General features: G+C 30.2%; 4 protein-coding genes across 6 annotated transcripts; 1 reads left to right on the forward strand and 3 right to left on the reverse strand.

The window, feature by feature from the left end:
• Positions 1 to 45: 45 nt before the first annotated feature.
• On the reverse strand, positions 46 to 2,055 carry LOC143260184 (uncharacterized). Its single transcript, XM_076524959.1, has 6 exons — positions 1,873 to 2,055; positions 1,646 to 1,799; positions 1,357 to 1,571; positions 894 to 1,232; positions 531 to 828; positions 46 to 465 (listed from the first exon to the last, which is right to left on the reverse strand). The coding sequence occupies exons 1-6, from the start codon at positions 2,053 to 2,055 to the stop codon at positions 212 to 214; spliced, it is 1,443 nt and encodes a 480-aa protein (XP_076381074.1). The 3' UTR covers positions 46 to 211.
• Positions 1,954 to 6,722, reverse strand: Pdi (protein disulfide isomerase). 2 transcript variants are annotated; one of them, XM_033474487.2, is made up of 9 exons: positions 6,435 to 6,722; positions 5,606 to 5,937; positions 5,398 to 5,535; positions 5,092 to 5,322; positions 4,627 to 4,998; positions 4,411 to 4,539; positions 4,244 to 4,330; positions 4,086 to 4,154; positions 1,954 to 2,079 (listed from the first exon to the last, which is right to left on the reverse strand). In XM_033474487.2, exons 1-8 carry the CDS (start codon positions 6,580 to 6,582, stop codon positions 4,104 to 4,106), a joined length of 1,488 nt encoding a protein of 495 aa, XP_033330378.1. In that variant the 5' UTR covers positions 6,583 to 6,722; the 3' UTR covers positions 1,954 to 2,079; positions 4,086 to 4,103. The 2 variants fall into 2 exon arrangements, with proteins under 2 accessions (XP_033330378.1, XP_033330377.1); XM_033474486.2 differs by lacking the exon at positions 1,954 to 2,079 and having other exon boundaries at positions 2,794 to 4,154.
• A 190-nt stretch (positions 6,723 to 6,912) lies between these two features.
• Positions 6,913 to 10,266, forward strand: LOC117222737 (methyltransferase-like protein 22). 2 transcript variants are annotated; one of them, XM_076524964.1, is made up of 6 exons: positions 6,913 to 7,985; positions 8,154 to 8,321; positions 8,430 to 8,561; positions 8,644 to 8,829; positions 8,923 to 9,090; positions 9,161 to 10,266. In XM_076524964.1, the coding sequence occupies exons 2-6, from the start codon at positions 8,249 to 8,251 to the stop codon at positions 9,445 to 9,447; spliced, it is 846 nt and encodes a 281-aa protein (XP_076381079.1). In that variant the 5' UTR covers positions 6,913 to 7,985; positions 8,154 to 8,248; the 3' UTR covers positions 9,448 to 10,266. The 2 variants fall into 2 exon arrangements, with proteins under 2 accessions (XP_076381079.1, XP_076381080.1); XM_076524965.1 differs by lacking the exon at positions 8,154 to 8,321.
• On the reverse strand, positions 10,247 to 16,379 carry Su(z)12 (Polycomb protein Su(z)12). Its single transcript, XM_076524951.1, has 9 exons — positions 16,154 to 16,379; positions 15,044 to 15,090; positions 14,349 to 14,532; positions 14,150 to 14,241; positions 13,870 to 14,062; positions 13,430 to 13,795; positions 13,034 to 13,356; positions 12,709 to 12,962; positions 10,247 to 12,629 (listed from the first exon to the last, which is right to left on the reverse strand). Exons 1-9 carry the CDS (start codon positions 16,251 to 16,253, stop codon positions 11,591 to 11,593), a joined length of 2,598 nt encoding a protein of 865 aa, XP_076381066.1. The 5' UTR covers positions 16,254 to 16,379; the 3' UTR covers positions 10,247 to 11,590.
• Positions 16,380 to 16,836: the final 457 nt, after the last annotated feature.

The following is a 16,836-nucleotide window of genomic DNA, read 5'->3' on the forward strand; positions in this document are numbered from 1 at the left end:
TTGCGTATATTTTTAAAGAAATTATTTCATTTTCTTAGTCACAAATTAATTAACATCGTGTTTATTTGTATCATTACTTTAAACATGTTCACAATATTATAGAGTATAAGTAATAGCACTATCAGTATTGCTTAGTTGCTATAGTAACATATGCATTTATATAGGTGTTAGTAGTACACAGTTTTTAGATTAATAAGATGTCTTTAAACTTTTATTCATCGATTCTTACTAAAACTGGAATTTTTGGATTTAAACCTTGGTGAAGAATATACATCATTTTATATATCTTTATACATTCTGGCTTTGTAAAGTCAAAAGACCTTGTAACATTAGGAAGTACCTCTTTTATAATGATATTAACTAAATCTTTAAAATATCTTATTTGTTGTAGTTGTTGCAGCATTTCAAAAAATGATAATAACTGATTCTTGCTTGCATAAGGTATATATTGTAGTTTTGAGATTCCTAAAACAAGTATAAAGTAGAATAGTATATATATATCGTTAAAAATAGGGAATAGACATTCATACCTTCAAAATATTTCAAATTGTATTCTAATTTCCACATTCCATATGACATAGATCCTACTGTGCTGTGATTATAAAGTAGTGTTTTCTGCATATGAGATTTCCAAATTTGTAAATTATTAAAATTCTTTGTATCATATTGTTTCCATACGAGATTTAATTCAGCATACATCTTTTCCATATTATCCAAAGTAGATATTTCTTTGTTTTTAAGAAAAAAATTTGAAAATTCAGATATAAATTTTCTTAATAATATTACATTATCAGATTTGTCTAGCAATTCGTTTTGTATAGTATCATCCTGCAATATACGGATTTTGTTAATAGCAATCAGTATTTTGTTAATATATCATAAGAGTTACTTACCACTTTATTGAATTCCGTCAAAAATATATTACATATTTTCTGTCGCTTTTTATTGTTAAATGACTTATCAGAATATTCACTGCTTAGATATGTATGATAAGCTTTCAGCGGTTTAATTATTTCACCAGGAATATTAAATGCTTTAATACTATCTACGACATCCATAGTTACAAAATTCTGTTTGTACGTAACTTCTGGAGTAAGATCATCATGTATCGGACAGTTTCCATTGTTCACATTATGTGTATTATTGGATGGGTGGGATATTTTTTCTATTAAACTTTTTAATTCAGTGGTGGATGCTGCACTAGATCTTTTATCAAGTTCGACATATTCGCTCTACATGGAAAAAATTGTATTAATCAAAATACATACATTTACATCTTTTGTAAAGGTAAAAGTTTATATTTTTTACAGTTGTATTAAAAAAATAAAATGTATTCACAATACGCAAATATATTACCTTTGCTACGGGACAATTAAATTTAGAATTACTTTCCAATTTATAGTTCTTGTGTTTTCTAACTTCTGCTATATTCTTAATATTTCGTTTATTTATTGCAAGAAAATTTTTATTCCCAGTTGCCGTAGTTGACTTTATTGCAAGTGATTTTGTATCTTTTCTTGTTTTATTACAGGTCATACCCAAAGTTGTATTCTCATTCCTTTTTCCACCGCCTAGTTTCGTAATAAATTCAATGATAAAATCAATTTAATAATAACTATGTTATGTTCGCCTGTTATGTAATTACCAGACACATAAGGATTATAAATTTCAGACACATTAGGTTGTTTCAAATATTTCTTTCCTTTGATTACATTAGAAGATATCTTTTCTCGTAATTGTTGCGTTTGCAGCAATGTCCTACTTATGTTTGTAGCAATTTCTTCAACTTCAGTTTCCGACTTTTAAGAAGAAGACACGAGTTAATAGGATTTAATTGTGAAATTATATAAAACAAATTTAGGATTGTCTTACTTTGATACAAGTACAGGAATTTCCACTGTTTTCCTGTTTTGTAACAGTTTTTTGACACCATGTTTTTAAAGAAAACGTTGCTTCCTCACAATCGGATTTTATTACATTTTTTACGTCTTCTGTAAATGCCAATGCCTCGTGCAAAAATTTATTCAATTCTAAAAGATTTAACGTTTGCTCCATGCTTGTAATTAAATCTTGCTGTTCCTAGTGAACAAGAAAGAAATAAGAGCAAAATCAACAAAATGAAATGATCGGTAACAAAATGAAAAAAAAACAGATTAATGCAGAAAAGTAAATTAGGTGTCAATCAAAGTGTTAACTGTACTCGTTGTATAAATCATTTAAATTCAATATAATTATAAAATATTCAGTTGTTTCCTTTGATACATGTGCTAAAATTTTTACATGCAACCATTGTCAAACAAAGCTTATATTACGGTCCATTGGAATTATTTTTATTCAAATTAAAATAAATACGGTTCTATGGAATAATATATATACAAAAATATATGTATATATAGATATATATATATGTATAGATAGATAGATATATAGAGAGGGAGAGAGAGAGAGAGAGAGAGAGAGATATGATATACGTATACATATATATATATACAATAATATATGTATAATAAACATGTATCTTTTTTTTTTCATACTACATGACATCCCAAACCTACTATTCCTTTCTATGGAATTACTCAGTCAAACATAGAGAAACACTGAAATTATTTTCACTTAGAATGTATCATGGACTGTATAAATGCTGTAAATGAAAATGGAATCTGAATAAATTTTATGAAAACAACGTTTTAAAATTTCTACTTTGTAACAGCAAACACAGTAATTGTTAACGTTAGTGTGTTCACGTTTTATGGACGCAAGTGTGGTAATTTAAATATACATAATAAATCCGTATTAAGTATATAAAATGAATAAATTTATGTATATCAAAACAATATATATAAAAAAGTCTGAATAAAAAATGTTCATAAATAATACGAGTGGCACAAATTTCTGCTCCTGAAGTATGTATGAAGAACATATCCTGATATACAAGTTTCATCATCACAAATCTAAAATATTTAAAGTAATAACTCTTTTTCTTCAATCATATGTGTAACGTTTCAAAATTGCAGCAATATGGAGCGTATATTGTATTCAAATTGTGCTAATCGTATTATATAAAGAATTACCCCGAAAATTATTAGGTTCTGCAACAAGTCCGTTCGTATTTGTTTACAGGAAAGTTTTTGAAATGCGATTGAACAAATTCTTCTTCGTCAACTCATGCAAAGCTTAAATTGCAATTGAATTTTGATTTGATTAAATTTTCGATTTCTTCAACATTACTCTGTATTATTAGCCTGCCACTTCATGTTCAGAACGGAACATGTTCAGTCGATTTGTAAATTGAGAAGAGGTAATGAAGAAGTTAAGTAAGACGACATCAAAGTCAATCGCGCTGAAGAAATCAAAACAAGCGTCGCAACATCGTGGCTCAGTTTGAGCTGCCATAATTCATTAAAAAAGCGTCACACCATTTTTTCTGTGTAAACATTTATCACAAAATTCTTTTCTGTTGCCGACACGAACGAACCTATTACATAATCTAACAAAATCATAAATGTTGATTATTTTTCTTTCAGCGATGTAATTTCATCCTAGAGTATTTTTATATCCCCAAAATAACAAACATTTGTGTATATAATTTTAAATAATTCGCACAAATATGAAATATAAACAAACTCTGTGAAAAATGCAATTAAATTTTTAACAGTTAATTATACACATTGAAAAATCGATTACAAACTTAAATTTGTAATTTTAACAAAATGAAAATGAATGATTAAGAAGTCTGCTATAGATATTAAGTCTTTGTAAATAGATGCTGTCAGCCAACATCAGTTCTCGTACATAAAATAGAAAACCGTTGCTATCATAGTAAACAAACTATGAAACAGATGAAAGGGAAAATCTTGAAGTAAATGGAGTTCTTAGTTTCTGTTATGAAATGACAAATACTGGTAAGCCACTATTTATTCCTATTTTATAGCAGCTTACCACCATAGCGACGACTTACAATTTTACACATTAAAATAGCTCTACAACTTCACCGATGATATTCGTTCGCAAAGACTTAATATCTTTTAAATAGAATTACGGAGTTTATTAACTGCAAATAGATGTGGAAAAATTATTTCATTTACTTCTTAATGATAAAATTTTTATAATTCATCTTTCCTTGGCACATCGTCATCTTCATCTTCCTCTAGAACCTGTAACAATAAAAAATGTAATTTTTGAAATTAGTTACTGAAAACTTAATCTACCGTTGAGAAAAAATGAAAAAGCTATTTATACGAACTTCTTGCGGAACTTCGCTTTCAGCACCATTGGTCTCGAGGAATTTGGAAAGCCCTTCAAATGTTCTCTCACCGTAATAGGTTAAAGGCTAAAAAGAAGTGATTTACTAATGAATATTTGCTAAATGATAATTACAGAGTTTGTGTAACGTAAATCTAGAATGCTTACTTCATTAGTTTCTTTCTTATAAAGAATAATTGTGGGAAAACCAGCAATTTCAATGTCTTCAAATTCATTTGCAGTACCATCCACTTTCGCAATAAGGATATCTTCGCTATCCTTATATTTCTCTCCAAGCTAAGAATACATATAAAGATACATTTGTAAATATATTTAATAAAACATTTTGCAATATCCAGAAAAAAATACTGTAATACAACATACTGCTTCATAAACTGGAGCCAATTCTTGGCAGTGCGTGCACCATGGAGCGTAAAATTCAACTAAAACATTCTTCTTAGGATCGTGTGCAACTTCGTGGAAGTTAGTGCCAACAAGAACCTTGACAGGGTTTTTATCCCAATCTTCAGGCAAGTCTTGTGTTATCAAATGTTGTTTTAGTTTGTTATCAAGGAATGCATTTACAAACTCTACAACATTTTCAGTGGATAATTCTGGTTTCTCTGGTTTATATTTAATAATAGATTTTTCAAGTTCAATGATACGCATGGCAGGTACTTCACTCTTCTTCAAGCCAAAATATTCTAGAATACGTTCATGATCAGCCTCAACAGTATCAACAGTAACAAACAAGACCTATAAGTTGATTGCAATGATGTGTTATTATAATGAAATTGGCGAACTAACATTTAAAAAGCTGCTCACTATTTATACGCAGTTTATACATGCCTTTCCACGGAAAGTCTTTGCTGGTTCTTTCATCATATCCACATACTTGTCATAGTGACCAGCTTCTTTATTAAGGCATAGGAGAAGATGATGTTTAATATGACCACGGAATATTTTTGAAGCAGTAGTTTGATTAAATTCAACAACCAGCGGCAGTGAGTATACATAGATAAAATTCTGGAGCGCTTCAGCAGTAAGCTCTCCAGTGAACTCATCTTTACCATCGTCAAACTAAAACAAACAATAAAGTAAATAAAATATATTGCCGTTAATACATGCATAGAAAATGTAAAGAAATATAAATACCTTCTTGAATAAAATAACTTTGCCATATTCGGTGTCATACTCTTTAACAACTTCCTCATTGCTAGTAATACCAAATGCATAATCACCATTAAGACTAGCAGCATTTATAAATTCTTTTGCATCATCGGATTCTTGATCCTGTCAACATATAAAACATGTAAAAATATAATAAATCATTATTTTTCGTATATTTAATTACAATTAATACCTTAAAGAATCCAACAATTGCAACATTATGTGCTTCAAGAAATGATTTAGCTTCATCAACTGTCGTTAAATCTTTAGCAGGCGGGCCAATCTTCAATGTTACCCAATATACAATATCATCTGCATTACGGGTACCAGTATATTGAATAAATAACCCTCGACGAACAAACTTAAGAGTAGGGTATCCATTAACATTATGTTTTTCAGCCAATTCTGTTTCCACGGTTGCATCAATTTTGGCTAACTTTACAGGGGAATTGATCTCCTGTAACTTCTTTGCAGCTTTGGCATATTCTGGAGCCAAATCTTTGCAATGTTTACACCATGGGGCATCTACATATCAAAGAAAATAAAAAGTTATTAAATTATAACAGCTTTATTCAATGTTTCACAATGGTAGAAAGAAGTGAAAAAAACGTATAAGAAACGTGTTAAACATTTTTAATTATAATTATAGAAGTAACGTATCCAAGCGTTATTTATTCTGAAAAATTTATAAATGAAAAATTGTCAAAATGAATGGCAAGCGACATTGCATGTTACGCGAAACATGGAATTTGTTAATTTAGAGATTCAAAATTTGACTATTAAGAACAAATAACAGATATTAAATTTCAATTATTTATACTAGAAATACGAAGTTAGAGCATTATCAACAAGTGGCGTTAAACTTAGAAACCGGCTTCTAAATGATGACGTGTGCGGACCGAGCATCTGGATCAACCTTAGACAAATTGTAGACGTTTCATGCAAAAATAATAAATAGAATCACGAGTATGCAATCGTAGTTTGAAGAGATTTCGTGATAAAAATATTAATATATTACTTACAAAATTCAAGAAGCAAATAATCATATTGTGCAATTGCTTCATCGATATTATCTTTTGTAAGTACTAAAACGGCATCTTCGGTTTCAATTTCCGCAAGAGAAGCAGCGAAGAAAGAAATTAGTAAAAATATTAACGCAGAAAACTTCATTTTGCAAAGCAAGACGATGGTAATTGTCTACTGTTTTATTCTACGACACGCACACGAAGAACTTAATGATTTGGTGTCGAAGAAAACAGTAAACCTGCCGTTATGGTACCAAAATTGAAGACACCCCAACACCATACGTTGAGAAACACGAACAAAGTGATCAAGTACGGTGATGTGCAGGAACTAGAGAGTTGGTAGAACGTAGCTAATGCGTGGCATCATATTCATCGTGGTGGCCGCTGATTGGCCGGTACAATTCTCAAGAATTTGGTAGGATGTCACTTCGAGACACAAGATTACATTGGATTACATTATGTACACACATTACAAGGGTCGGGATACATTATGTATTTTATTTTTCCATGATAATATCATTTCTCAACTTTATAAGAAAGATATGAAAGTATATATATATATATACTTTCATATCTTTCCAAAACTGAAATTCATTTTTGTGACAATTTATGGTTCAAATTCTATACAAATTCGTTGACAACTCGGGAATATACACATGTGTACATAGTGTAATACATACACGTGTAAAAAATGAATCTACATATGTAATACAATTTGTTTCTATCGTTTCATATAATGTATCTTATCCGTTTGAAGTAAGTGTGTAATAATGAGAACACAAAAGTGGAATGTAGGTTATAAAATGACTTTTATTAAAGAGAAAAAGTACGTACATAAACTGTAATTGTGGCTGATAGAAAACTAATAATTATTATTTCTTTTAATTCTGATATGCGTATTATCTTATATATATATTGTCGTTTTATGTACACATTATATTGCAATTTTGTATTATACTAGTTTTTAATTTTATTTATAGCTTAAAAAATGTATTAACTTTAAATATTAATTTGTTCAAAATGTGTTATATATTGTGAATATTTATTAAATTTTTAAATATGAATAATATGAATACATGATATTTTATTTAGCACATAATATTTTCCAACGAACTGAAACTGCAGATAAGAAAAGTGAACTCATACATAATAACAATAATTTCAATGTACATATGTAACGTGCATCGGAACAACACGAACATTTAAAAGCGAAACTATGACTTCTTATTTAAATATCCTTTATCTAAAGTAACAATTTAAAGATGTAGCACTTAATTTTAATTCGTTTATTTTTCTCCTTTATTATATAAAATTTGGTCTTTACATTACCCTGTAATATTATTGTAATTATTTTGCGACTCTGTTAAAGATCAATTGCAAGTACGATGTAATTTAAAATTTGTTAGAAATGAGACATATTTTAATCTATAATAGCACATTATATAAGTGCAGTTATAATATAAACGTTTGAATGGAATGGAATGCATAAGTCGTAATTATGCACAAGCAGTAAACTGTTTATATATAGTTCGATATTTACGGTCCCGGGTAAGTACGCATATTACATGGACATTTTAATTAACAATCTTTAATTGTTCCTCATTTGTAAAAGTATGTTTTTATAATTAGTGCATACAGATTTTCTTCATAACTATTTTTAGCTGATATTAAAATAGTTTATCCTTCTTTAAGAAAGTTATTGTTTTATCTGCTTAGGACAGAGTAATGAAAAATGTAATCTGGTTTGTTCAATAAAAAAAAGAAAACACTGAAAATTTAAAAAATTCCTGAATACAGTGGTGCAAATAAAAATGACACCGCATACGGTAACATCAGAAATATTCACAGAAAATAAAAATTCCTTTGTCAAGTTGAACAATGGCAGTGCGTATTGCTTTTTTAAATGAAATATTATCTGAATGTATCATGTTTTTACATGATAATATAAGGGAATACGTATTAATATAATATTTACATAATCAATTTTTTCAGCTGCAATATCCAGCTTTATTTTTAAGTGTCCATCTTATATGATTAAGCCAAATTGTGCCAACTCTATTCTACCACACGATAGCGATGATGATTTAGATATAGATAGACAAAAGGAAGAAAAATTAATAATAGGTACAGATTAATCTATATGTAGTTACATAATTCTAAATAAATTAATTTAAAAAAATTATAGAATATCTAAATATATTTGTAGAACATCGTACAACTACAAAGCTACAACATGTTGGACTACAAGTATGGCGAGGCGCCTTGTTGTTAGCTGATTATATCCTGTCAAATCCTGATTTATTTAAAGATAAGACAGTTTTAGAGTTGGGAGCCGGAGTTGGTTTAACTAGCATAGTAGCAAGCTTTTTGGCTAAAGAAGTAATTTGTACAGGTAATAAAATATTTAAATTTTAATTCTATTAAAAATTTATGCATTGTAACCACATATATCAAACATTATAGTAATATTTCTTTTGTCTTTTAGATATTGATGTAGAAGGAATTTTAAAATTAATACGTAGAAACTTTTTAAGAAATAGCGCTTACGTTAAATCGAAGTTTTATGTTAACGAATTAGACTTCTTAAATTCAACATGGCCTACATTTTATAAAGAACGACTGAATGAAGCAACAATTATTTTGGCAGCAGATGGTAAGCTATAATCTAATTTAATTAGTAATCAAAACAATGTACGAATTTATTTCACTGAATTGTTTTTCAGTAATTTATGACGAAAGCATAACAGAAGGATTTGTTCGAACACTGAAAACACTTTTGTCTTCAGAAATTCCAAAGACTATCTATATCGCTTTAGAGAAAAGATATGTTTTTACTGCAGCTAATATGGATACTACAGCTCCAATGTATGAAGAATTTTTGAAACACATCGAAACAGAGGAACAGAACTGGCGTATCGAATACATTAAAATAGACTTTCCAAAATATTTCAAGTATGATAGATTAAAGCAAATGATACTTATGAAAATACAAAATAAATTAAATGAATAATTTAACTTAATACATAATAATTAGAAAAACAGGAGGATGAGAAATATTCTATACTTTCAAGTGATAATATCATTAATAACAAAAATGTTCATCATTTTCAACAGTATTAAGTTACAAATTTAATGATATCGTAGAAATTAATACAATTTAATAACATAAATTGAGAAAGTATCTGCAAGGAATGAAAATTATTAATGATAAATGGGAAGAGGTGTTTACATGTATGACGTTATCAAATTTGTTGTGAGTTTGAAGTTTATGATTTATAAATTATAAGTATGTGGAAACATGTATGTAATTACTATAGAAATTGGCATTACTGCTTGTGGTTTAAAAGAACATTGATTATTACAAATCAACTGTTATATATATATATAAATATAAATATGTACATATGTAAATTCTACATTCAGTCAAAACTGGATGGTGATTATTATTACAGGTCTTCCATAATGAATTGACACTTAAAAAAGGAGTACACATGATTAGATATGATAAGAGAAATATCAGTTGGGAAAGTCGATTCATCATACATAATAAAATGTAAATTGAGGGAGCCTCTACTATTTTTTCTTTAAACAGATGGTAGAAGATTGATAGATTCTCCTACTCTCTTATCTTATGGTTGCACGTGTAGTTTTCTTTGACTCGATTCATTTTGGAAGAGCTATACGTTTGGATATTTTGCTAATAAAAGTACTTCTAACTATAATAGAATTTTTTACAAAGTAAAATTTTTTGAGTTGTTACATCTAAAAAGTTAAAGAAAAATTTGTTAACAATATCAAATAAAAATATGTATGATTTATCATGTCCATATGTTTATTGTTTTTTTTTATTTACAACCTAACATAAGTAATAATATTAATGGACAGTGATCAAAGTCGTGCGAAGAGAACAAAATTTTCCCCGTAAACGATAAATCGCTGAGAGCTGAAGCAAAATTTAAAACAAATTTGTTAAAAAAAATTGAATTACAAAGGAACGAAACGTACTCGCTAACGGGCATGAAAAATGTTTCTTCGAACGACCATCGGCAGTAAAGTTGTGTACATTACACGAAGAACAGTTCATTGTGACATGTGTACTAAATTTTTTCTCCACAAGTTCATCTGAGAGAACGACAATCGACGATAAATTATTCTGCTAAATCATAATGAGATTTAATGTATTACAAACGAGTATATAAACTCAACTTAAGAGATATAACTTAGCGATAGTCACTCTCGTATTCAGATTCCCTGGTTTTGTAAAGGCACTTCTGTATAACTATTTACTTATTCCTTATTTTGGGTAAAACTTATAATTTACAGCCTCGGTTTATTAAATTGAGTTTACAAGAAATATTTGAATTAATCCATTATCCAAGGTCCCATCATTAAAGAGATTGCGTGATAGCTTTTCAATTTTGTTCAACCTTAGATATTAATAAATTCATCTATAAATCTAATTGATAATTTAAATTAATATTACATAGAAGGTACGATCGTTTTACTATGTAAAAGAATAATCTATCATTTCTAATTATGAATTTACTAGACTTATTCAGTGCCCCCGAGTTATTCCACAAATAGCAATTATATATAAACTTCAATATATTATTTTATCATTATGTTCACGTATCTCGTATTGTTTCACATTTCTCATATTGTTATTTAAACGAATCTTGAAAAATCTCGCACACACATATATATATGTGTATATGTATATACAGACAGACACACTCACACACACACACACACACATATATATATATATAGCAATAAAGTTTTTGTACATTGTTAAGCAAATAGTTTTAGAGAATTAAAAAACAAAGTGCCATTGACTAGACCAAAAAAGAACGGGTATATCATATTTTCACGAGATGAAACTTTTTAATGAAGTGCATTCAAATTTTTTGACGTAATGTCAAGATTTTAATCAGAATGACTAAAATTACTAAAATTTCTGTTGATCTGGAAATATGTCACTTCTTTCTTTCCATACGCTAAATCTTCCTAATTCATAAAAAATTTATTTTACTGGCTAGAGCAGTGATTATCAAGTATATTAACTTAATCAATCATTCTATTCGGGAATTATCTTTGCAACAACTACTGTACAAAAACGTACAATCAGTATAGTGACACATGTATAATGTTCACTAATAACTATTTCCATTTTGGGCCGGTTTTTGATGAGCGCCGCTGGTGTTCGGTATCGTATCCAAAATCAATTTCCTTCTATGATATTCGGTAGTTGCACTTTCACTGGCCATTGATTTTCGGCGTAAAGGCGTTGTGTTTTCTAAACCTTGAGTAATCGAATTTGTACTTTTACGCCGTGTCGGGATATCACTGTTTTGCCTTTGTGCCGTTTCATTTTGGTTGGACACGCCATTGGACATCGAAGTAGTTGAAGATGTTTTACTGTTAACAGTACTTGTTACGCACGCTGTAGAAGCAGTTTTATTCGCGCTGCTTTGTACAGAGGTGAATGTCCCAGTATTTTTATTAACTGAATTTTGAATTGCATTATTATGACTTACAGCCTTGTTCGACGACGTAGTTATCATGCTAGCGTGTTTACTAACATTATTATGAATAGATACAGTTGTCTTTACGTTTTGTGAATTTGGTGATCCAAGCGGTAAAGATGTTTTTCGTCTCGCGTTAGAACTTCCCCCGTCGTTATTAAAATTTACTTTAGTGCTTGTAATACTTTGTTTATTAGTATCCGAAGACGCATGATAACCAGTGCTGATCCATTTGTCAACTTGAGCTTCGTGGGATTTTTGTAAAACTTTTCGTATGTCACTATTCTCGCCTCCTTCTTTCATGATCTCTTGTAATCGTTGGATCATTTGATACAAGATCACAGGACTGATTAGTCCAAAGTCAAACAAACTGCACATGTGCAAAACAAAGTTGCGGTATAAATTTTTCATGAGCAATTCTTTCCCTTTAGTCTCTAAAAACATTTGGCAAGCTAGTGGTATTTGGCAGTCTCCTACGTAACCGTGTTTCATTACATGTAAGTTCCACATTTTCATCAGTTCTTTTTCACCCTCATTAACATCGGTGAAGTCATCGATCATCATCATCGTTTTCGTTTGTAACCATTTGGGATCATTTTCGCCTTCCGAATCGATATCCATTTCTTTTGGATATATAGGCAAACATGTAACAGTATGGTGATACAACCTACAACAATTGTTTATAAAAATGTATCGTAATCGCAAAACGGGAAATAGCGTTTGCGCATCTTAATTGAATTTTATACCTATTGTGTCCAGTGATGTACGGTCTTTGGCTTTCATATTCATTCTCATCAAGCTCCAAAAACTCTGAAAGACTTGGTTTTGTTCGTTTCGGGCGACATACTAAAATATTTGTCACACTTGTGCGTCTCATTGGCCCTGTTCTTGAGAAAGCCACGTTAGATGGTTGTGAAATCAACTCATGAGGACTACCTGCGTACGAGCCATCATAGCATTCGTTTATTGCTACATCTATACGAGCACCTTGCGGAATCGGCTAATAAAGTAAATAGGATTTGTTTAACAACATTTGATTCTTAGAAATAATATCACCTTAAAAGCACTTACCACGTATGTAAATGTGAATCGTGAATGACATAATTTTAAATGTTTTAAAAGAGAATAAAGTTTCCCACAGTCTAAAGAGCACCACGGACAATGCAAATCTTCGCAGGCTTCAGTTTGTTGACGACTATTATTATTATACAGAAATTGATAAACTATTTGTTGTGTACCCATTGAATTATCTGTCTTTTCATTAGATGTGATGATCCTTGAAGAATTGAGGGGACTAGGCGTTGGCAGTGTGTTATTGTTATTATTGTGATTGCTATGATTATTATTATTAGTATTATTGTTGTTATTGTTTGTGGAAGAACGTTCGAGACCAGCTAAAATTAATGAATAAATGATTAAATATATCTTTCTCATTTGAATAACTTTATAAGAGTTCTAAACACTTACTATTCCCTGATCTGTTCTCTTTGTTATCACCGTTTGGAATTGGGTGTATCGGAGTTGGCCTATCTACCAAGCCATTGCTCGGTTCCATTGTCCAATTAAGTCTAAATTTTAATGTTGGTCCTTTGCTAAACACTTCGAAAGGACCGCATTCCTTGATGTCAGGTACAGACTCCCAAGAGCTGTGCTTCTTTGGGCTAGATCGAACATTGGTTTGTACTTCTTGTAAACCTAATTCATAATCGCCATCTGTCAATAAGCATCGATTATGTTTATCATACACTATGAGCTCAGAACCGTACAATTTTACTTCTTCACCTCCAGTTTTAATTGAACCAGTGGAGGATTTACGACGTTTCTGGGCTGGCTCTGAAAACAAAAAGCAAATACACATAGAAGAAATATACTTTTCAATCTAGTTTAGTCCATGCAGCTTTACAAACCGTCTAAATCACAGTTATGCATAAGGCAGCCAGTACTGGATGTACAATAAACTCTAAGTAGAAGCATGTAAGTCTTTGCTACATGACCATTGTTCAAACTAAAGGATTCATTTGGTATAGATATAGTAGGTGCTTTCGGTGGAGGCTGGTTCTCGCAGGGATTTATCGGAACTTCGCTTGTACCTACAGAAACCTGAAGCAGAAAATATTTTTACAGCAATAGTGGCTATACTAATTCTGTTTTGATTAAAAGAAAAGAATGTTAGATTATCATATTTACCTGCATAATCGGTGAACTCACATCCTTCCGTTTTTTATGACAAATTTTTAATAATAACGTTTCTACTTTCACCGGGTCTTGAGGAGCTTCAGCTGCAAAGACAGTAGCATTACTATTTAATCGAATCATTTTATATGACTTAGCGTTGAATTTTATTTATGTACAGTTAGAAATAACATCTTATTTTGTGCAAATTTACCTTTTTTATCATAAAAACCTAGAAAAGTAAGAGTCATATATCCACGCATACCAGGATTTTGTTCTTGATTGTTTTTTGACATTAACTTTTCCAACATTGTGTCAATTTTAAAACCTCGTCGTGACTTATGACTTCTAGACATACGTTGTCTCATGTAAGTTAAATTTCTATACAGAAATATTGGCTAAAAAGAATCATATAAAATATAAATAATTTTTTAACAACTTATATTTTCATATGGTTATACATGTATCTTTTTAATATGAACACAAATTTGCAAAGAAAAAAAAGAATGTTCTTGTAATAAAATTATTGGCTAAAAATGCAAAATAATAAATTTGTATACCTACCATATTAAACATGAGAAATAAATATAAGAAGTTCGAAACAAACATTTGCTACATTATCATATGTAATCACAAACACAACACTATAACAGTTTGTAATACTTTTTTAGAATAATCAAAGAAAAATTCATTTGATTATTGGTATGAAAAATAAATAGTGTACCCAATTAATTAAATCTTTTACATGTATATACATATAGCATATAATATATACATATCAAATTATGTATATTATAATTGAATATTGGGATATTCAGTTAACACTTTGAAGACATGTTAAAACTATATAAATAATTAATAATTTATATAAAATTATAAATTATATATTAATTAAATATTTTTACTCACAGAAATTTGGTTTCTTGTGCGTAGAAATCGATAGATCTGGGTTGGTTCTGAAAATAATACAAATTATGCATTTTAGAATGAAAAATAAAAAAAACATTCGAATAGTAAGTTTGAACAGTTAGCTAAATTGTACACTGTAAGGGAAGGGAAAGATGTGTAGTTCATCTAACCGCCTCTAGATGGCTCAGAAGATGATATCCCTCTCAAAAGTGAAATGGTCCACACAGAAGTTTAAAAGGTGAAGTCTGATAGTACGAAATTGATTCTTCCCAATCAAAAGGGATATGATGACTGGGTTAATCTCGTGCTGATACGATACGCCTGCACCGTTTCATTTCTTGTTACGTTTAAAGCAGGTTAAACCCATCTGATCCCATTTTTTTTTTAAATATTGAAAAATAAAGTTTTAATCTCAACCTTTAGCCTGTAGTGTACATTAAAGATTGCATTTGATAATTACACATTCAATCTAACTGTTCCAGTACTATCTTGAAGAAGAAAATACAAGTATTCTTCACAACACTTATCGCGCACAGTTTCATGAAAAATGTAATTTTGACGAGAATGGTACGGAGAGATGATTAAAATTAGGCTCAAGGAAAATAAAAAAATGTGCAATATTAAAACATATAAGCACTAATTCGTTAATTTAGGTTGTATCGAATAACACAGTTCGCTAACTTTAATTAATAATTGTAGTAGATTAAAAGTGTCATATCGAACTCTTCCAATAATAATTTAAGAAAGAACTCGAAAAAATAGTCGCTAATGATTTTCAGGTCTTATATTCAACCTACACCATTTTGTTATTTATTCATGATGTTTCCTTTAATATAAGAAACTTGGAATGTACATTTAACACAGCGAACGAATGACAGGTGTCCCATGCGGATTAAAGTTAAGGAGGGAGCAAAGAGAACCGACGCGCGCTTCGGCGCTTGGTACGTTTTCAACGAAAGGGGTTATGTACGCTCGATTTTCAACATTCATAGGAAACATTCGTGAGAGAAAGGAAAGATGAACTAATTGGATACCGAGAGTTCGGACGTTTATTTGTTGCTGAATCGCAACGATTTGTGCGGAAGAAAAACGATATCTGTGGAATCTTACTTTCGAAGGCCTGTAGGAATAGCTCATGATCCGCTTGTATCTGATCCATCCGGGGGCCCTTCTGTCCATCCAATTCTTTCTCCCGCTTTTTCGGCGGCATTTTCACACGATTTGTTGTCAAATATCCCACAGAAACTCACTTTCGTCACGTGAAAATACAATGACAACACCCGCCCCGCGCGAAATCTGCGGCACTAAGCCTACAACTAAAGCGCACCCTTATGTTGAAACTAGTAACCAGCCTAACCAATTGCATACATATGTATACGCATGTTACATATGCACATATATATATATATATATATATATATATATTCGTTATCGCGGTGTGCACCGCGGCAAATGTAAATATTACCGCGTTTTTCATGTATTTAGATACATGATTTAAATATGTACATACATTGTTCGCGTAAAAGGTTAATGTTATATTGTTTTAAAATATTTAATAAGTTGCTATAGCGTTTACGACGGAGCAACGTATATGTATACAGTTTGCTGGCTAAAAAATAGTTTTACTCCATTGTAGAACATTTAAACCATGCTTTAGACCATTTAGCACGACGGTAAATATTATAGTTTCTTTTTTTATGAATAATAAGTCCTGAAGAACCTTGTCAAGTTTTGGAATTGAATCTCTGAAAAATCAAAATTAAAAAAGAAGACGGCTGCGGCAAAACCTTCCT

The sequence above is a fragment of the Megalopta genalis genome, chromosome 10 (genome assembly GCF_051020955.1).
Source record: "Megalopta genalis isolate 19385.01 chromosome 10, iyMegGena1_principal, whole genome shotgun sequence".
Classification (NCBI taxonomy): Eukaryota; Metazoa; Arthropoda; class Insecta; order Hymenoptera; family Halictidae; genus Megalopta; species Megalopta genalis.

What these genes read in the sequence shown, in the direction of transcription:
- LOC143260184 (XM_076524959.1), bottom strand. Translation starts at nt 2,055, where the DNA reads ATGGAGCAAACGTTAAATCTTTTAGAATTGAATAAATTTTTGCACGAG. An exon ending in ATTCCTGTACTTGTATCAAA is followed by an intron (nt 1,800 to 1,872) that starts GTAAGACAATCC and finishes TCTTCTTAAAAG; the next exon opens with TCGGAAACTGAAGTTGAAGA. An exon ending in TGACGGAATTCAATAAAGTG is followed by an intron (nt 829 to 893) that starts GTAAGTAACTCT and finishes CGTATATTGCAG; the next exon opens with GATGATACTATACAAAACGA.
- Pdi (XM_033474487.2), bottom strand. Translation starts at nt 6,582, where the DNA reads ATGAAGTTTTCTGCGTTAATATTTTTACTAATTTCTTTCTTCGCTGCT. An exon ending in CAATTGTTGGATTCTTTAAG is followed by an intron (nt 5,536 to 5,605) that starts GTATTAATTGTA and finishes ATATGTTGACAG; the next exon opens with GATCAAGAATCCGATGATGC. An exon ending in CAAAGACTTTCCGTGGAAAG is followed by an intron (nt 4,999 to 5,091) that starts GCATGTATAAAC and finishes ATCAACTTATAG; the next exon opens with GTCTTGTTTGTTACTGTTGA.
- LOC117222737 (XM_076524964.1), top strand. Translation starts at nt 8,249, where the DNA reads ATGACACCGCATACGGTAACATCAGAAATATTCACAGAAAATAAAAAT. An exon ending in TAAAGAAGTAATTTGTACAG is followed by an intron (nt 8,830 to 8,922) that starts GTAATAAAATAT and finishes TTTGTCTTTTAG; the next exon opens with ATATTGATGTAGAAGGAATT. An exon ending in AATTATTTTGGCAGCAGATG is followed by an intron (nt 9,091 to 9,160) that starts GTAAGCTATAAT and finishes ATTGTTTTTCAG; the next exon opens with TAATTTATGACGAAAGCATA.